This window comes from Aspergillus heteromorphus (genome assembly GCF_003184545.1).
Source record: "Aspergillus heteromorphus CBS 117.55 chromosome Unknown BO70scaffold_6, whole genome shotgun sequence".
Classification (NCBI taxonomy): Eukaryota; Fungi; Ascomycota; class Eurotiomycetes; order Eurotiales; family Aspergillaceae; genus Aspergillus; species Aspergillus heteromorphus.
The window spans coordinates 951,962-971,809 of record NW_020290411.1 but is presented as its reverse complement, the minus strand read 5'-3'; the positions used below and the strand labels follow the sequence as shown (position 1 = coordinate 971,809).

Sequence of the window (19,848 nt, the reverse complement as noted above, 5' to 3'; positions counted from 1 at the left end):
CATCCACCTCCCAACACACACACACACACACATTCATCCACCACACCAGACAACAGAGCAAGAAAAGAAAGCGAGAAAATCAAGGCCCCCTCCTCACCGCCCAGAAATAATTCCCCCAGGTCTCCGAGCCCTTCACCAACCTCCAGCCCACACCGGGAAAATACACGACGCCCTCACACCTCCAGCACGCGGCGTCCAACGCCCAGCCCCAGCTTCAGCCCCGGTCTCAGCATTCGCCCTACTCACCGCACCATCCTCCTCCACCCTCACCAGCCCCTCGTGCACCCACCCCTCCAGCTCCCCGGGGTTGACAAACTTGGCCCACTCGTGCGTGCCCCTGGGCACGACACCGATCGGCCACGGTGCCTCGGCGATGACCTGGTTGACGAGCCACGAGGGGAAGGTGCGCGCGATGGTCGACCCGATGAGCCATCCGCCGGGACGCACCATGCTCAGACAGTTCTGGAGGAAGGTTTGCGGGCTGCTCAGGCCGCGGATGTTGTCGATATGTTCGATAACTTCGAAGAGGGTGACGATATCGTAGCGGGGGTCGGTGGGTGTGGATTGGGTTTGGGAGGTTGGGGATGGGGATGGGGATGGGGATGGCGATGGCGATGGCGTTGAGGAAAAGGAAGAGGAAGAGGAAGCAGAGGAAGAAGTAAAAGTCGTCGCGATCAAATCCTCCAACGAACAATTCCGATACTCAAACACGCCGTTCTCCAAATGCGCATTCACCGCCGGATCCATCCGCGCATGGTCCCTTGCGATCTTGATGAGCGTGGGACTGGGATCAATCGCCGTTATGGATGCCGCGCGCGTGCGCGTCCGGTTCGTGATTGCTGTGGTGGTGCGGGTGCTTTTGCCGGGGCCGGGGATGGTGCGCGCGAGCGACTCGGCGAAGATGCCCCCGCCGCAGCCGATATCGAGGTACCGGAGGGTGTTGTTGTGGGGGGAGGCGGAGGGGGTCGGGGTCGAGGGGGTCGTGGTGATGGGGTCGAATTCGGCGAGACAGCCCGCGATGAAGTCGTGGCGGAGGGGGTTCATCAGGTGCAGGGCGCGCGAGGGACCTTGCGGGTCCCACCATGAGCTGGCCAGGGAGGAGAAGTGTGTGAGTTCATCGGCGGAGACGGAGGAGTTGTTGCTGCTCGTGCTGCTGCTGGTGGAGTGCGGGCGGGTGTGCGAGAGGGGCTTTTTGAGGGTGTGCGAGAGGCTGCGGAGGGTTGGGCGCGGGGGCATTTTGGGCGGTTCGGGGCGGTTTTGAGGTTGGTTGGTCGTTGCACGCTGGAGCTGGATTTGGCAGGCGTGAAGCCGAAGTTGCGGTGCTGCGATGCCGAGACAAACATGCCAAGCCTGGTGTTTAGTTGTTTGCACTTGTTTGCTTGTTTGTTTGTTTGCTTGTTTGACTGTGACAAGCTCTGCGACGGCGAAGATCTACAGTACAATAATAATACAAAGTTCATCCCACCCACTGGCTGCAGGTGTAACTATCATCCGACTAGAGGAGGTAGCGGAAGTCAATATTATTATTATTATTATTATTATTATTATGGCTCTATCAGGATGATGTGATAAACTCATATCGCGAGTTGATTGTTTACAGTCCATTAGTTATTGAGTCTCTCTCTACTCTGCTCTGAACCTCGGTTCTTTCCGTTTACCTTACCGTACTCTCGTTCCAATACCTACTATACCTGGAATACCTCAACTTCGTCCGTATCTGGACGGCTCAGCAAGTGACAGACCGAATTATTGCGTGTGGAATCCAATCCAATCCAGCAGCTCCTCCAACTGATAGGTAGATAGCATCTGTCAATATTATTTCCCTCATCGAGACTCCAACTAAACGCCCCCCCCTCTTCACCCATGTCATTCATCCACACCACACCAAACTCAGCATAAAACTCCGTCGGTGAGCCACAGAAGACTCCTCAGGCTACTCCACCCCCAAAGGATTCTACGTGTCTTCTAGAAACATTCCCTTTCCACAGGCCCCCGACGTACGAACCACCGGGTAGCCAGGGTTATGGGGCGGATGGAGGGCCGCCATTCCCTTCTCTGCCGTAGTTCGATGGACCGGGGCCTGTCTAGGCTTCGTTCGTTCGTTCTTCCCAGACCGACTACTCCGTATTCTGTCTCCTCCACAAGAGCGAGTAGATAGTATCTATCTAGTCCGTCCTAGACTCCTATTTAGACTCCTATACCCCCTCCGTAGTCACGGCACTAACATCGTATCGGCCGGCCGGGAGAGAGGGGAGGACAGGGGAGTGTCCTCGGCATAGGACTTACCGATTCCGTCTGGCGGCGTGGATTCAGAACGGCCTTAGTGACGTTGGTGACATTCTAGTCCCCTACAGTTCCGTCAATCCTAGGGTTAGTCTCGGGTCGGGACTCGTTTTCATGATGCCGGTGAAGATCATTCCTGCGCTGCGCTGTCTGGGTCGAGTAAGTCCACCGGAGAAGGGGGGGGGGGTTTATTCTTGGGGTTGTCGATCAGGAGTGTCAGTGCCAATGGTGAGGGGGACGGTTGAGATGGGTCTCTCGCCTTTGGATGGGGCACGGAGGACTCCGTACTACGACCGTGTAGGTAACTGGTAAGTGACTACTCGATACGAGAGAGACACTCCGAGTCAGAGGCGTGTTGAGTTGGGGTCGTGTGACGTGCTACTTCGCGACGGAGTAAAGTAATCTGTGCTGGATCCCGAGTTGGGACGACGTTCTCGGGCGATGGAGGAGAGAGTGTGTTCTTGGCTGTTGAGGTCGGGAATAATGATGCTGGCTCCCCCTATCTGGGGAGTGAAGGAAGGCGCCGTGGTACTGCCGCTGCTGCGAATCTGCCGTGATCCCATCATCCCAGGGCCGAATCAGGTAAAAGAAGACGGACGCGACGAGGGGAGCCAGACGACTAAAAGGGCTGCAGTCTGCACCCTCATCTGAGGCTGAGGGGTGTGACTGTCTTGCATAGGCAAGATTCCAGAATGAGGGAATCTGGCGCTAGAGCGATGCTACTGCATCATCTCCTTCAGGCTTCGGCTGATGATGCATAAGTCATCCATCAGCCCTCGTCAATCTGACGACTTCCCATATCTAGCTAGTCCTCACCACCAATTCGCCCAATAATTCATGGGCCAACACACCGTTAACTTTGACTCTCCGAGATGAAAGACTGCGAGTGACCTTCTTTCTTTCTTTTGCTGTCCCAGCTTCAACCCCAGCCACCGCCGACCAGCGACCAGACCACACCACCTGTGGAACTCTCCCCTATTCTCCTTTAGGCCGCTCCAGAGCGCCGTTCAATCGAGCAACTGAAACTCGCAGCGGCCACTCGCAATTAAGGCCAGCCCGTCCGCCCAATCGTATGGCCCGCATATTATTGGGATCTTGGTCGCTGCGGTTATTATCCAGGCCGCAGGACGTCATCCCCTCCGCTCTAGCCACACTTCGGGACCCCGAGCGCCCCTGAATTTACGTGGGCCACCCGGCCAAGTCGAGCCCGCCCGGAAGTCTGCCTGGGAGCTAGGAAGGAGACAATGTGATCCGCGACGTGCAGTTCCAAGCCAACGCCCGGGAGAGAGGCCAGCCGTGGGGCCGAGTGAATCATTCAACACGGATCCGCGGCCAACACGGACGCCTGCAGGGGTTCCTTTGTGCTGATGACGATGACGGTGCAGACGAGATTGCTGATAGCCCGATAGATACACAGTAGAGTAGTATCTAGTAGTATCTAGTAGTAGTACACCGATTTTTTTTTTTTTTTTCGGATAACACTGACCACTCGAAAGTCAATTCCGGGGGTCACTAGGAACGCAGCTTCACTCCTGTTGTACTCCGGTGTCTCGGAGCCCCGGGTTTGCCTAAGCCCGCGCGATCCTGAGCTGCAGCGGGCGTGGAATCCCGAATCCCTCAGGGATGTGACACGAGCGCCAGGAGAGACAAGGACCACCATCGGCCCAGAGTGGGTGGGTGACGCAGCCGCATTGGCACATGGAATGGACGCTTTAGAAGGCTTCCATGGCCCTTCCGACTTTTTCTAGAAGGTCGTCGGAAGCCCGACCGCGCTTGGCGGGCTGCTGTGACTGGTCCGTACCGGGCGTGTACGGATGTACGACTCCGTTAGTGCGTGTAGCGCTGCTGCAGTGGAGCCGGCCTCTGCAAGGGAAACGAACAAGAGAAGGGGAGGGAGGCCGGAAAAAGGAGGGAGGGGGGAAAGTTGTCGCAGCCTCCTCCGTCAGGTCCGTACACTAGCAACACTAGGCGACTAGTCGCAGGACTAGGGCACTTTCTCGTAGGAACCAGGCGGGAGAAGGACTCCACGGCCCATTATTACCGCCATCCGTATCATCAAACCCTGCTCTTGCGCTTCTGAGTTAGTCCATCTGGTGTTCTCTTTTGTTGCTGTCTCTTGCCCTCCCCCGTCTGTCTCTCCTGTCTTGTCTTGGGGCGTAGACCAAATGCTGTCCAACGTGGTACGCAGATCGGGGCGAGGCAGACGGTCCGGTCCCTGCAGCCCAGCCGGAGCCGGAGGGAAAGGCGAGTGGAGGGAACAGGAATATGGTGCGTCCAAAGCTTCCAGGAGGTCTTGGGCCACGCCCGGTTCCCCATCCTTCGAAACTTTCTAGAAGGAAATTAGCCTTCCGCCGTTGTTCTGCCGTAATCACAGGCCATGTTGAGACCCTCTCCCGAAAGGGGTAAATCGCATCTTCCGTTGAACAGCCGGATCGCCTGGGGTTAGTCTAAGCCCGCGATAACTGCCTGCCTGCTCTGCTCTGCTCTGTTCTGCTCGTAATCTGATTCTGGACCATCCTGGAACCTAACAACTGCCCAGCCCTGAAATTTCGTCCCAGGAGGGCCGTCGACAAATGAGGCCGCTCGCCCCCTCCCGACAGCCACGCTGTTGTCCATCTGCTGTCAAGGAATCTCCGCGCGCCCTGGATTCCTGGATCTGGAGGGGAAAAGCAATGCCACCATGAGATCATCCTGATTGAACGGTCGTTCCTGCGGTCGATGCCTGATAGGAGCCGGTGCTAAAGCCTTTGCATGTCGCACGATACATGAAGCATGCGTCCAGTCCCGTCCAGTCAGATGTTGTTGTTGTCCGCTTGAATTCTTCGTTTTATTTTATTTTATTTCATTTCATTTTCCCTTTCCTGTCCTTTGTCTCCCCCCCCTCCCCTGTTTCGGTTCTCCTCCGTGCTCTCCTTTCCCCTCGGACGGTGCACCAGGGGGCAGATAGAGGCCCCTTGAGAAACTCCTGGGGTAAAAAGGTAAGGTAAGCTTCCGAGCGGTTATGCGGTCCTCGTGTGCACCTGGTGCAGGAACTATACGACCTTGTGCTCCTTTACGTTATACCCTCCCCTCTCCTTCCCTCTTTCAGTCTCTCTTTCCAGTTTCCCTTCTCTTGGCGCATCATGCCTCCCGCGGGTCTGTAGAGTGAGTGAGTAAGTAAGTAAGTAGTAGTCATCGCTATCGCACGTCGCAGCGGTTCGGCGCACAAACTTTTCTGGCAAGGCGAGCTGGGCCGAAGGTCAGGCACGGCTCCTCTCTGCCTAGCTCGTCCAAGATCCTGGATTGGATCTCGCAGGCTCGCAGCATGACCCGGGACATCGCGCGCCTGGCGGGCGGGTGAGCGCCGACGGAGCATCGGCCGGGAGTCAGAGCCAGAAGCAGAATTAAAAAAATAATAATAATAATAATATGTATTGTCCTGATTCCTTCAGATCGGCATCATCCCGTACCCACCGCCAGGAGCGATGCTCGCACGGCCAGGGGACGGGGAAAGCCACGTTGTGGAGCCGAAGTGCTGACGGTGACCTTCTGGTGCCGCCAGCTTCATCGGGCGAGGAAAGTCAATGGAGCCACTTGGGGCCTGGAGTGGAAACGTGCGAGAGTAAGTCTGGGACTAGGGCGTTAGTGAGTGGTCGTCAGTCTGGCCATTATTATTATTATTATTATTATTATTATTATTACTATCATTCTTTTTTTTTTTCCTAAATGAAATCCACCCGACAGCACTAGAGCACTACTAATTATAATAACATTAATTTTAACTTACCTGCGCGCGGAGAGACCCCCCATTTGTGTCGAAGGGGAGCCCCTCCAGAGGGGGGGGGAGGGGGAAAAGGCAGAAGGAGGAGTGGGAGGAGGAATGAGTAGTGAGTAATAAATAAATAATAAATAATAATAATGATAATAATAATAATAATAATAATATGACCCCGAGGGGCAGGGCGAAGCACACCGAGTCGAGGTGAAGAAGAGCTTCGATGCTTCTATAAGAAAGAAAGCGCCCGGCCTTCGACTCGCTCTTACGGTTCCCCTTACCGTTACCGTACCGGCTGACAATACTTCCATACTTCTTCTTTCTGTCTTCCTCCCCCCATCGTCTCCTCCATCCATCATCCATCATATTCTTCTTCTTCTTATTATTACTATTTGTATCCTCTTCCTCCCCATCCACCTTCTCTCGGCTTTCTGAACTCCTCGCCGCTAGAACTCCTTTTCCTGCTTACTTCTCCCTTCTCTCTCCCTCTTTCGCCAGCCCCGTGTGGATATTTCCCCTCCTCGTCAATTGCCTCTGCCCGCAAAATAACCCCGAGAAGCTCCGTCGAACAGGCCTTCGATTGTTCTGCTCGGTCCTAACTCCTCGGAACCCCCCCCAGCGGTGCCACCTTTTCGCCCGTCGATCCTCTCTCCGACGCGCAGCATTTGGTTCTTTCCACGGATTGAGCGTGTTTCACCTGAAGCTGTCAACTTTTCTCCGTAAGTAAGTGCTTCTTCTTGGCTGCTTCGCCTCGCGCCCTGCACACGCCGCAGTTCCCCCTCCTCCACGGCTGGCTCAGCCCCGATCAGTCCGGCGAAGTCAGCGGCCCCTCGCCGCAAATTGGATGTGTAGGAGCGCCTGCAGAAAGCATCCTGGTGCGGGCCAGCGTCCTATTTGTCGCATTCCTGGCTCGAAAATCTGCGCGCGATCACATCCATTGAGCGGCTTCGGGCTGGTCACTTCGTCGTCGGACACTGGCGTATGTTTCAGTGGGGGGGAAAGCCTGAGACACCGAACAAGTCCCGCACACGAGACTGTCCTCCACTTTATCCTTCTGTCGATACAGTTGACTAACCTGGGGCTGGTGCCTCCTGTTCAGAATCGACCCATCTGGCCGCCGTTCGAGTCCAAATTAATTTGCGTCCTGCCCGCTTACCCCTCCTCTGGCGACGCCCTGAGCCCTGTCCGCGAAAAAAACCGCCGAAACAGACCGACCGCATACACATTCGCATTCTGCGATCGCAAACGACTGTTAGGCGACTCGAAATCTGTCGCGAACCGGTGTGAAAGACGTGGCGATACACTTGAGCAGCTTGAAAAGTCTCATCGATCTGAATCGCCTTGAGATTGTAACAGTGACCTCGGACTCCCTCGAAGTACACGTCTCGCTGCAGCTATCCGAGGAGGTTCTGGCTAGTGTCTTGGTCTCTGTTGGGTCAGTTCTGAATCTACACAGCAAGACCGCTGCGGACGTTCCGATTCGTGAAGAAACACCCGTTTTCTCAACGCATACTCGAGTCTGGGGTTTTGGAGCAGAAGCTCACCTGAGCGCTAAGTTGCTGGCGAAATCTTAGTAGTGCCCTTCAGGCTGGTATTTGTCGGCTGCACGGTCTGAGTTGCCAACTCGCCCTTGCCCTCGCATTCCTGATTACGAACATCGGAGATCCTGGTCGCCTTCGCCCACGTCACACCTGGTCAGGACAAAAGTCCCTCGGCTACGTCTAGCGCAGATTCAGGTGAGTACTGCAGCGTCATCCTGCTTGGCTTGTTTCCAGGATCTTCCCGCGACGGCACCCGGTTTTCGCGCCCTGGTAGGCTGGAGCTTCGGTGTCACTCGTCGTGTCTTACCCAGCGTTGTTGCTTGCTTGTTGGGGTGGCCACACCCAAACACACCTAGCCACGACTGCGGTGTCCGGATCCCTCTTGCCTTTCACGGCGCTTAGCTCGCAAAGCTAACTTCTCTCGTGTCTCAGCCATCCAGAACCCTCCGGAAGGAAACGCCGTGGAGATCTTCTACGGCTACGCGTCAGACGGGTTACCGTGGGTTCCTTCGACCGTCCTTGACCGCCGTCCCTCAGCCCTCCGCGGGGTCGGGTCATGGACATCACAACGATCCTGAATAGAAAGCATTCTGCCGCAATGGTTGCGCCAGACGGACAATTCGATCCACAGCATTTGGTTCCGAATCCTGGCTTAGACCATTCGCCGAAAATGAAGTCGGAGCCTGGCATCTCCGACGCAGGCGATCAAGCGGTTCTTGCCTACCCCCCTCATGCTCCCCTCAACCAGATGCCCAACATGCAACACGATATGCGCTATGCATCCCAGGCACACCCCGCCCAGGGGCTGCCTCTCCTTCAGAACCCTTTTGTCCCTGGAGCATATGCCACCGGCGCTCAAATACCGAATCCCGGCACCCCTCAGGGGAGGGCGGACCCTCCTCCCAAGACCTTTCATTGCGGTACTTGTGGCAAGGGATTCGCTCGACGGAGCGACCTTGCTAGGCACGGTAAGCTTATCTTGATCGAGAGTGGCTGGACGTCCATCTGACCGGATTTAGAACGTATCCACTCTGGCATCAGACCCCATGCTTGTGACTGGCCGGGTTGTGGTAAACAATTCATCCAGCGTTCGGCCCTGACGGTCCACTCCCGTGTTCACACGGGTGAGAAGCCTCACATGTGCGAGAGGTGTGGCAAGGTACGTGCGGAAAGCTCCACCCAGCTTTGGGACTCACTAACAAGCCTGTAGCCATTCAGCGATTCCTCCTCCCTGGCGAGACATCGCAGAATCCACTCCGGGAAGCGTCCCTACAAGTGCCCATACGCCAACTGCCAGAAGACCTTCACACGCCGCACAACCTTGACACGCCATCAAAATCATCATACGGGCACGATCGAGGAAGCCGCCGCTGAAACCGAGGCCAACCTGAGACAAAATAAGGAGCGGGCACGACTGCCTGGGGATATGTTCTCCGAACACGGCTCCGTCCATTCCACGCCCTCTCCGGGACACCACACTATGTCCCCAGTCAGTGATCTCCCTCCGTTGAACATGCCGCGCTCCGACTACTACATGGGGGGGAACGGCTCCATTCCGCCCCATGTCCGGGGTCCTTTCACTCAGGTTAGCCCCCGGGCTTCCCCGACTGCTTCGTCTCCATCGTTGTCGAGCTACGGCGGTGCTCCTCTCCCCCGCCCGTCCATGACATCTCATCCGTCTGGCTACGGGCCCCCTCAGCCTCTTGAGCCACCGGCCAACAACGACCACCGACCCAACAGCGTTAGCGGGAGCCCTCATATGACAAGCCTGGGCTGGGCCTCTCCTTCGCATGGCAGCATCCCCTCCCCCGGTTCCGCCACCGACTACTACCCCGAGCCCAGTGGGCCGTACCCGACCTCGATGCCGCCTCACATGTACTTCCCCAACTCAACCATTCGGCGGCCTACCAGCACCGAACCGGACAACTATGAGATGAAGCCCAGGATGGGTGACAGCGCATGGTCCACGCCGGTCTAATGATGGGTCACCGACTGGACTCCCCCAAACATACGGCAGGGCCGATGATATGGGGTGTCAACCCGGTCACCCCATCTTGCATAATCGTTTAGACTCCCTCGAATTGGAGCTAAACAAGCATAACCATTTCCTTTGTCCCTTTTCATTTGTTCCCCTGTTTATCACCTGATCGGTTTCAGCATTGTTCATCGCATGTTACACATGGCATACATCTGTGGATTTTCGATATACCGTCGTCATCTTAGCATTTCCCAGTGTGGGTTACAAGCGCTGGAAGGGAGTCCGGGCTAGCTGATTTGTCGCGTGCGCTGTTTTGCGTTGTTGACTGTCCTCTCTTGTTTGAAATTATTTCCTTGTTCCTTTTGTCTTGTCTAATGTGAGATATGACCACCAGGGCGAAGCATAAATAGAGAGAGTTGGAAAAGGGGTTTACTTTTTTTTTTTTCGTTTGTTTATTATTTCTCATGGCTCGGTTGGATGGGGTTTGGGAAACTCGGGGTCTTGGTTTCTGTCTTGGTTTATGCAATTATCCATTATCATTATTATCACTTACTTACTTCACTTTCTGGTGCGTTTGTTTGCTTGCTTGATACCTAATTATTTCCCCTTTTCCCTTATTGTGTTTATTTATCTATTTATTTATCTTCCCTTTTGTCTGTAGATAATTGGTTGGCATTTGTTATTCTTATGTATCATAGAACAACTGTTAATACCACCACAACCACACCACCACCAATTATCAATCACTACCACTTCCCCTACAATTATCATCATCATCATCTTCTTCTTCTTCTTCTTCTTCTTCTTCTTCTTCTTCTTCTTCTCCAACCCGCTGATAAAACCCTAAAACACACATTTCATCCATCCACGTGGAAAGTGGCGATAACACAATGACAATCCCTGTTAAAAGTGGATAACTATCTACTACCCAGTCAGTCAGTACCTTAGGTACCTCCCTCCCTCCCTCCCTACCTAGGTAGTTAAAGTACCTTACTTACCAGATACCCAAACCAGCAACCAGTCCGAATCAAATCGGTCCGACTCTAAGAGTCTAGACTATCTAGATATACGGAGAGCACCATCTACCACCAAACTAGAACTGTTATCAGCCAACGTCGTAGAATAGATAGATAGATCCATGCGTTGCGTATCCGGCCCTCCTCTCATGTCTCATGATTCTACTTGAAACACGAAACATTTCCCGAGCAAGGTTCTTTCTTCCCGGGCGATGCGATCCCCTCGGGTCACGGGACTGTAGAATGGAATTCATGTCTGAGGCTGTGAGAGGAAGGCTTCATATCAGGCCTGAGGCAGACGGATTTTTGGAGATTCGTGAGGCATGGAGAGATGATTCGGTCCTGGGGCACGAAAAAGTATTCCGTCCTGAGGAATGAGAGGTTCGGGGTCCTGAGGCGCCAATTTGAACATAGCCGATAGCCCTTGGCTGAGATAAGTAATGTACGGTAGTTAGTTAACTACACTACTTGCTTACGGAGTATGAAACGAACGAGCACGTCCATATGATGATGATTTCAATCTGACTACTACCCCATGTGATGGTGATAATGATAATGATGTGAACAATTCGGAATTAAGTACAAAGAACCAGTCCCCCGCCGTCACCGCGCTCTGGCATATATGACACACTTAGCAATAGAGAGATGATTACCACCTAGCCCTATTCCATGGTACTTCGTAGCTCCTGGGGATAGAGATATAGGGCTGATTGGGTCCGAGGAGCGGAAACTGGTGTGTGTATATAACACTCCATAATCGTGAGGAGTTTGAAGCTGGAAGTCTCCTGGTTTGGTGTAATGTGGCGTGGTGGGGTGTCGCTTAGGGGAGGGTTGGGGGGGGGGGGGGGGGGGGAAAGAAAGGTAGAAACGGTAAGTTAGGGAGGGAAAGAATTGAAGGTTAAAGATGTTTGTGTGTTTGTGTGTTTATGTTGAATGTATTAGGTAGGTAGGGTGCTAGATAGGTAAGGTAGGTACGTATGTAGGTATGATCAATAGGGAGTTCCCAGATCAGTCGCGTTCAACAGTCCGCTGCTGCCTGGGACGGTGGCCGGACAGGAGCAGACAGGGGCGGGACTGCTGCCGAAGGCTCGCGAGAGGAGGGTCGCGGCGAATGAGGTGGTTGTTGAGGCGCCGCCTTCGCGGGCGGAGAGGAGGCCGAACCGGAGGAAGACTTCGGAGGTGGTTACGAGGATGGAGATGATAATGAGGACGATGATGATCCAGGTTTGGTCTTTTCGGTTGTTAGTCTGAGTTAATGATGATGGAGGTGGGGACGTACGAGAGGTTTTGTTATCTGCTATGGAGTCGGAGAGGATCTCAGCAAGGTCGAGGAAGACGCGACAGCGCTCGTTGAGGACTTGGATCCGGGGCTTGATCTCGAGGTATTCGCGGACGGCGATGTAGAGCGGGTAGAGGGTTGGTTCGCTCTCCCAGAAGAAGTTGGGGACGTCGAGCATGTTAGATGCTGTTTGGTTATGGATTAGTTGGAGAAGTTTAGGTCGGGATTGGTGATGGGGACATACACAGGTTGACCTCGACTCTGCTCTTGAATAAACTGCCCAGGATGCGAAACACTTCATCCCGCTTCATGCCGAGGTTTCCCGTCATGGCAAGTCGGCGAGGAACGTCCTTGGCCTCGGCCATTTGTCGGGCCATGACTTCCTCGAAAAAGCAGAGTTTCGTGCTCTGCGCGATGCCATGACTGATGGCCAGTTTGATCATGTGGTCACCGCTCCGCAGCGTGATCATGTCGTTGTAGACACGCGGGCGTGAGATCTCAGTGGAGTACTCGAAATGGAATTCTTCCGTCTCAAAGTCTTCCTCCTGCAGAGGCATAGTAGCCAATGGCATTGGGGTTCCTGTCGCGGAAGAAGTCGCAAATGCCAGGTCGGCCAGGAGATCCTTTTCTTGCTTTTCGGAGAAATTCCAGAACACGACCACGCCGTAACTGAAGACGAACATCTCCGCCACGTTATAAGACAGTCTTGTAGACGGCGGTGTAGCAATCGGCGCATCGTGCGCAATATTGGAACCTTGAACAGGCTGTTCCCTCACGCCGGCCTCGGCTTGGTCTTCATGGACAGGCTGATGAATCCCACCGTCCACATGTTGCGACGAGCCATGCTCATGCCGACCCCCGAAGACCGAATGCTCATCCACCTCGACCATATAATCTTCATGATGGTCACGCAGCTCATTCCGCTCAATCTCCTCATCAAGGATCGACTTACCCCCAGGCTTCTTCACCACCGGACTACTCCTGAGTCTGTACCCCTCATGACCCGGCAACAAGGGTAGATGATACGCCGTATACAAACAATCATCATAAAGCTTAGTCCGTCCACCATGTCTGTCCTTGACAAACGACGCCAACGAGCTCATCTTATAAGCCTGGGCCGTGCAGTACGCCGTCACGCGCGCCAGTTTCTCCGCACGACGAGCCTTGGGCAATCTCTCCGCGTAACTCTTCGCCTTCTCCGGGGCGACCTTCCGACGACGCAGCAGCTCCTCGTCCGCCAACAAAGGCGCAATATCATTATCAACACCAAAGTCTCCGTCCAGCTTCTTCTGCGCCAGTAATGTCTGTCGGACCGAATCCGGATCAAGGTTCTTGTCCTTCGCGAGCTTCTGCACAAACTCCTCATCCACCGCGTCCTCGTCTTCTTCCTCGTCCTCGTCCTCGCGCAACTGATCGTCTGCTTCGGGCAGCAGGACAAGCTTCTCGCTCACTTTGGTCGTCCGGGGAGGTAAACGCGGCTGAGCGGCAAGACGTCCCATTGTCGCTCCTGTGCTGACAGCACTGACACCGCCGCTGGAGGCGCCAGCACCGCCAGCGCCGATTAACCCACCGGCCGCGGAGGCGAGACGGGAGCGCGGGCGAGCGCGGACACCCTGGGGTGGATGGCGCTGCTGCATCGACGGAACATCCGAGGTGTATTGAAGGACATTATCAACAGTAATGAAGCGGGTCGAGGGGGAACGGCGACGACGAGGCTGAGCGGACATTTGTTGGTCCCGGGAGTCAGTCACCTAAAGGGAATGAACGAAGGTGGTCAGTAACCAACAAATTTGCATGGTTTGAGAAAAAAAAAGGGAAAAAGAAAAAAAAATCGCGGTCGATATAGATACTCACCAGGACATGGGGACTCCTTTGGCTAGGACCTCTTCCTCTGGCGGGGGTCATATCGACGAACGACTTCTAGTCGAGTCCACGTATTCCCTCCAGCAGCGGGGTGATGGTCGAATTAGCGGCGATGATAGGTCTGATAATGGACACCAATGATCGGTTGGATTCTTGTCACGTCACCAGGGTGGTATATGCGGGATAGGGTGGATGGGTAGTTAGTGGTGGGAGTCTGGTAGAGCCAGCGGGCCAGCGTGCAGCCAGGTGAGACGACAAGAATCAAGCCCGAATCAATCGCCAGAGATGCGCAATCCGAGCAGCATCGCCTGAACGGGGAGATGGGAGATCAATGATCAATGATGGAGCAGGGCAGGCAGGCAGGCAGGCATCATCATCGACCGTTGTCCCGATAAAGCAGCCGATCAATCCCAAGCTCTGCTCGCCTCACCGCCTGGCGCCCACGGCCGTAAGCCCGATCGGGGCTAGCGGCAGGGTACCTTCCGGATGGGATGACGTCGGGGTCGGTCGGGCCTGTCGGGCCTGTCACGTCGTCCGTCGTCACGAGCCTGACGGGTCCGTACGCCGTACGGTAAGAATGGTATGGCTTTACCGTGTCTTGCCCGTTCTGGACAGCCGGCCAGCCACGTGCAGGTGGGGGCTAATCACTCTGGCTGATCCAGGTTGATCCGGGGTAGGTCATTGGCCGCCCGTTTCGAGGTCGGATCTGTCAGATCCGCGGCGGCCGCATTGGGGAGGCGACCACGAGCATCTATGTAGGTTGTGTAGGATAGTTTCTAGCTTTCGCGGTGGTTGAGATAGTCTTCGCGGGTGGGGATACGGAGGGCCCCGTGGTGATGCCGTCCCCCTCCCTTTTTTTTTTATTTTTCGGTGGTGGGGTACATACTAGATAGGTACATGGATACCTTAGGCTGACCAGGACAAGCCCAAATCAGCCACATGAGGGGCAGGTGGTTCGCATCGGAACTGCGCCGCTGGGCCCTCGGGACCGGAGGGAAGGGAATCAGGGCGGATGAGGGGCGGGAATTGCCTCCGTCGGACCACAGTGGCTCAGGATGATGACTTACGACTCTTACTAGCACGGCTTAGGAATGGGTGCGAGGGAAAGCGATGGTGTGGGAATCTTCGTTCTCATTGGTTTCTAGCTCGTGTCGGCTCCCCGCGGCTCCAAGTATCGAAGCCTCCTTGCAGATTCCTTGCGTCCTGCCCTCGTTGACAGCCCCAGCCTCTAATATATAGTAGTCGTCACTCCAATTACATGCATGCAGTTTGTCACGGCGTGATAGGATGCAGATATGCCAAGCAACAAAGGAAAAGAAAACAAAAAAAAAGTGAATAAATAAGAAAAAGGGAACACAAAAGAAAAGGACATAAATAATAACCCCTCCCCAAACGCCTCGAAGCACATATCCGGCTTCGTCATGCTAAGCGATACACAATGGTAGTCAGAGCTCAATATCTTGCAATAATAACAGGAACCCCGTTCTGTCAATGTCCGGGTTGAGGGAGTATAAGAAACAAGGGCGGAGAATTAAAGTTCATGCACATGCCATGATCTGTCGTTATGATTAGTCCCGGAGCCGTCGATCTTCGTCCCAAATCTCCTTCTTCATCCGCTGCAGCCGAAGGTGTTGCTTCTGAAGCCGATCCAAGTCCACTCGGGGTGGGTCGGCTTGCGAGGCCAATGCGTCATGTAAGGTGCGGTACTTGGTATAGTACTGCTTGAACTTCTGCGCCTTCTCGCGCAATTGTTGGAGGAGAATCTCGCGGCTGAGAGGGGGCGACGCGCTCCCCGTGCTCCCTGTGCTGCCACTGGACGTGCTCACGGCTCGTCGCCGCTTGTGTTCCAGGTCCCCGGTGGTACGACCAGCACCACGAGGCGGCACGGCAGGTCGCTCCAGCTCGGCCTTGCGCTTGAGAGGATTAGCCACGTCATTCGGTCGGGAAACCCCGTTGGGTTTGGCGACTTTCTTGACAGTGGGGGCACCCGTGGGAGGCCGAATTGGTTTGTTCACTTGAGTTATAAGAGGCGATGAAGAGGAACTAGATGAGTTGTTCTGGCTCGAAGAGCGGCTGCGACTCTGAATATCGGAGACATTGGTGGGGGGCGAGGACCCTAGAGGCGACGGCTTCTGGGGGGACTTCTGAGGGGACTTCTGGGCCGGAGGCCGCGACGAAGGAGGACGCTTCATTGCAGTAGGCTTACTGGAAGCCAGGGGTGTCGGTTCTGATCGTGGTGCAGGCTCCGGTGGTTCGAATTTCGGCGTCGGTACATGGGAAGATTCCCTAGGGGTACTCGAATCGGGTACTTTGAGCAATGGTTTAGGCTCCGGCTTTGTCTTCTCAGGCCGGGGCCTCTCCGTTGACGACGCATCGGGCATGTCCGTGTCATCATCGGAATCATGAACATATTCCGCCGATTTGAATTTGCCCTCTGGTTTCACCGTTGTCTTCCGCTCCGCCTTCTTGGTAACGCGCCCGGTCAAGGTACTATTAGGGGCAGCCTTGCTCTTTGCGGGAGGGCGCTTTGCCCCAGTGTCCTTGTCACCTGGCCGTTTCTTTTGCGCAGTTGCTCCAGGCTTGGGAGCCGACGTGGGCTCCGCAGCCTTGGGAGTGGGACCGTTCCCATTAACTTTATCGGTCTCCTGCCCGGTAGTGTAGCCCTCCTTGCCGTTCTCCTCAGAAGCGTGCACTTGTATCCGAGGGGTAGCGGCCTTCTTAATGGGGCCTGTCCGCAAGTCCAGCCGCGACAGGCACTTGCCCTTCCCGCGTTCTTCCTTGGGAAGAAGGGTCTGCCAGAGCTTGTCGGAACGTGAGACCCGCATGCGATCGAAAGCAGAAATTGCATTTTCAATGGCTTCCTGTCTGTCTTCCTGAGACGGGTACGGGAATTTCCACACATCAAGATCCCTGTATGTTTTATCTCTGAGATCATACTTCTCCGGGTTGATTCGATTCTCGGTGCCGTATTTCCGGGCCAGAGTTTCACAGTCCTCGATGGATGAGCGGGTCAGCCGCGCAAGGAAGTTGGCGGAAACAGCACGGACTGCGAGGAGGTGGATGAAGGGGACCTTGAGGGCTTCGAGGCGAATGCGATCTTTGTTTTGGGAGACCGGAGCGGAGGTAGGCGTGAGCGGAGGCATGGACACAGGAGAGCGGGCGACCCCCAACGCCGGGCTCGAGGATACGGAGCGATTGGCGGCATTGAGCAGACGATCCTTCTCGAGCTCCACCTTGCTCGCGGGGACGCGAGAGAGACGATGCTTTCCGGTGCTCGACCGACTATCACCAGCTCGCAAAGCCCTCACTTCGTCAAAACTGGTAATTATGTGCGTCTTCTTCGACTCCTTCCCTCGCTCGAAGGCGTTCAGGCTCTGTTCCAGATTGGCCAATGCCTGATCGGTAGCCGCAGTAGCTTCCTTTGCCTTTTGAACCTCCAAGCTATGACTCAAGAGTCCCGTAAAGTATAGATTTTCCTTGTCAGCGGCGCTGCCGCTGTATAGTTCGGATCGATGCGGTTCGGAGACGGAGTGGAACGACTGGGATTTGGAACCGTAGTAGAGGGTCTGGTGTTTACCCAAGCGAATTCGAGCTGTTTCGTCGGTGCGTAGGCTTTGGATCAGCTCGTCAAGGGTGCTCTGAGCTAGATTCAGCCGCATTATCTGCGGTGGCCTGCCCGTAGCATCATTGCCGTGGTTGTCTCTGCAGAGAGACAACCCGGTGTCGGGTACCTCCAGGGCGGGCATGAGGCAGGTATAGAGGGGCAATGAGGTCAGGCGAGACAGAGAGGTCGAGGGAGAACGAGGGCGAGACAGAATATACCGGGCTCGATCGGAGGAGAGGAATTGGGAGGGAGGAAGGGCTCGATATCCGGGAGAGAGGCGGATGGCAGCGTGGGAGCTGCAGGTCAGCGGCCGAATGCACGGGAAGGCGAGTCAAGACGATACGCCATAGATCAAGCAACGGCGGTCACAATGAGAGGGAAAGGGTGTCTGCATGTAGGAGAGCAAACAAGACCAGCGAACCAGCAAGACCCATGGCCAGAAGGAACGGTCTGGAAGGTGTAGGGGAGGGGAGGGGGGGTGGTGGGTGTTGGTGTGGTGGAGGAGAGAGATGAGGAGGAGTAGAGAGGAGGAGGGGAACAAAAGAGAGAGGGAAGGGGAAGGGGAAGGATGAGATGAGATGATGCCAAAAGGAACGGCGGCGTAAGGCGGCCTTGGAGCGGAGAGCGTCAGCCAGTCCGTCCGTCAGTCAACCTCCTACTGCGACTAGTCAGTGCCCGTAGGGGAAAGGAAAGCAGGTAAGAGAGAGAGAGAGAGAGAGGAGTGGGGAGGAGCGGTATCGTATCGTTCGGGGTATGTACCTTTTTTTTCCCTGGGAGGGAGGGTTGTCTGTCAAAGGGCCCGCCAAAGGTTAACCAAATCACCCGATAATTACAAAGTAAGTAATAAAAATAAAATAATCCTGGGGGGCAGAATAATCAGGACGGTAATAATTATAATAAAAAAAAATAATAAACGAAAATAAAAATAAAAAATAAAATAGGAATAATCCTGGGTTAGTTTAGGTAGGCACGGCATCTACCTGCCTACGTACTAGCCTGGCCCAAGAGCAGAACTCTAGCCACCCATCATCCTACGGATCACTAATTAATTTTACCACTTATGTTGACCTGCAGACATGTTGGGTCTACTACTACTTTGTAGGGAGGTCAAGTAGGGAAGTAGTACCAGAGTTCCTCCTCCCTCCTGGATCCTGTAGTTAACTGCACTCCCAAAAGCTACCGCAAGAGATTCCGCGACGTGTGTTTGGCCACCGCCGCCGGCGCCGCCGCTGAAAGTATATCGGACTTGACAAGCACCCAGGGACGGCGCAGTTGATAGGCTTTTAGGCGATGGGAGGGAAAAGGTGGCAAGGCCCGATGCAAGGTGTAGTAGGCCCATCCTAGGAATTCTACTATTGGGTACCGAATGGCCCTGTTCTTTGAACTGTACGAGCCTCCAGTGGCATACCCCGTACTTACATACATAACTACGTATCTAGGAAGGTACCTTGGGTAGTTAACTGAGTGCCTTTCTATCTGTCTGTCTGTCTGTCTGTCTATCTGTCTGTCTGTCTGACTGACTGACTTGACTTCGCCGGAAGAATAATCAAAAGGGAAATACGAATAAGATTAGGAAGGGGAGAAGATAGTACGGCCACTAGTACCGCGGCCGGCGTACCGTATGGAGTCTAACTTCAGTTACTTGACTTCCTTACCCTCTCCGTCGTAGCCCTGGGGTGCTAAGGAATTTCTAAAGGAGGTAGTCTGATCCTTGATGGAGTCCCAGTGGAGAGAGAGAGAGAGAGAGAGAGAGACTCTGAGACTCAAAGAGAGAGGGGAGGGAGATCGAGAGAGACAGAGAGAGAGAGAGAGAGAACGATGGCCAGGCGGGCTACGGTATTACACAGACTTACGGGAGGTGTATTACTATAATTATTACTTACTACATTATTCAGGTATTGACCCCATCATCCATCATCCGTTGACTCTCTCCCTCGCACACCCCGGCAACGATGAAGCCCAGGTCGATTTCTGGAACATTGATCCCTACCAACGATCGATCCGAGGGACGCATGGATAACAAAGTAGATCGCGAACGAAACCATCCATTCCCCTTTGAACCAGATTGATTCTATGTCCATAGTAGCCATAGACCCTTTGGGGCTTTTGTCTCTCGAACAAGGGGGCAGTGACTGTCCTTAGAATAGAGACTTCTTTTTTTTCCCGACCCTCTTGTTCCATTCTAGACATGTTTGAACTCTGAAAGGAAGGGAAGCGATGCCTTGGCTGGATCGGAATACGGGCCTGGTAACCCGTACCAGACGTGCCGTAACATGGGTTGTACGACCGACCCGTCTGGGAGGGTGGCCGTGGCCGCCGTGGAGGTGGTACAAAACGGAACTGCTTGTTCGACAACGCGACCGTCCTGCCCAGTCAGTGTGAGCAGAAGGAGCTATCTAGCTCTTACCTAGTAGGTAGCTACGGAGTAGATACTTTGAAAGTATGTAGACACCTGCCTTCTTCTTAACTTCTTACAGTTCGATACCAGTTTACGCCATGGCCATGCCTCTCTGCTGCCACCCAGCGCCCC

General features: G+C 54.5%; 6 protein-coding genes across 6 annotated transcripts; 3 read left to right on the top strand and 3 right to left on the bottom strand.

Annotated features, from left to right (window-relative positions):
• Positions 1-121: 121 nt before the first annotated feature.
• Positions 122-1,274, bottom strand: BO70DRAFT_199999 (3-demethylubiquinone-9 3-methyltransferase). The gene has a single exon (XM_025538581.1). The coding sequence runs from the start codon at positions 1,234-1,236 to the stop codon at positions 133-135; it is 1,104 nt and encodes a 367-aa protein (XP_025401576.1). The 5' UTR covers positions 1,237-1,274; the 3' UTR covers positions 122-132.
• Positions 1,275-6,634: 5,360 nt separating this feature from the next.
• On the top strand, positions 6,635-7,640 carry BO70DRAFT_199974 (uncharacterized protein). The gene is made up of 2 exons (XM_025538580.1): positions 6,635-6,760; positions 6,847-7,640. Exon 2 carries the CDS (start codon positions 6,882-6,884, stop codon positions 7,380-7,382), a length of 501 nt encoding a protein of 166 aa, XP_025401575.1. The 5' UTR covers positions 6,635-6,760; positions 6,847-6,881; the 3' UTR covers positions 7,383-7,640.
• A 494-nt stretch (positions 7,641-8,134) lies between these two features.
• Positions 8,135-9,556, top strand: BO70DRAFT_287765 (putative C2H2 finger domain protein; the record flags this gene model as incomplete). Its single annotated transcript, XM_025539253.1, has 3 exons — positions 8,135-8,546; positions 8,598-8,737; positions 8,789-9,556. The coding sequence occupies 3 exons, from the start codon at positions 8,135-8,137 to the stop codon at positions 9,554-9,556; spliced, it is 1,320 nt and encodes a 439-aa protein (XP_025401574.1).
• A 577-nt stretch (positions 9,557-10,133) lies between these two features.
• Positions 10,134-10,597, top strand: BO70DRAFT_199957 (uncharacterized protein). The gene is made up of 2 exons (XM_025538579.1): positions 10,134-10,487; positions 10,571-10,597. The coding sequence occupies exon 1, from the start codon at positions 10,244-10,246 to the stop codon at positions 10,448-10,450; it is 207 nt and encodes a 68-aa protein (XP_025401573.1). The 5' UTR covers positions 10,134-10,243; the 3' UTR covers positions 10,451-10,487; positions 10,571-10,597.
• An 825-nt stretch (positions 10,598-11,422) lies between these two features.
• Positions 11,423-14,064, bottom strand: BO70DRAFT_360331 (RMD1 family protein). The gene is made up of 4 exons (XM_025542756.1): positions 13,706-14,064; positions 12,096-13,602; positions 11,852-12,037; positions 11,423-11,803 (listed from the first exon to the last, which is right to left on the bottom strand). The coding sequence occupies exons 1-4, from the start codon at positions 13,754-13,756 to the stop codon at positions 11,562-11,564; spliced, it is 1,986 nt and encodes a 661-aa protein (XP_025401572.1). The 5' UTR covers positions 13,757-14,064; the 3' UTR covers positions 11,423-11,561.
• Positions 14,065-14,825: 761 nt separating this feature from the next.
• BO70DRAFT_360330 (uncharacterized protein) lies at positions 14,826-17,951 on the bottom strand. The gene has a single exon (XM_025542755.1). The coding sequence runs from the start codon at positions 17,458-17,460 to the stop codon at positions 15,283-15,285; it is 2,178 nt and encodes a 725-aa protein (XP_025401571.1). The 5' UTR covers positions 17,461-17,951; the 3' UTR covers positions 14,826-15,282.
• Positions 17,952-19,848: the final 1,897 nt, after the last annotated feature.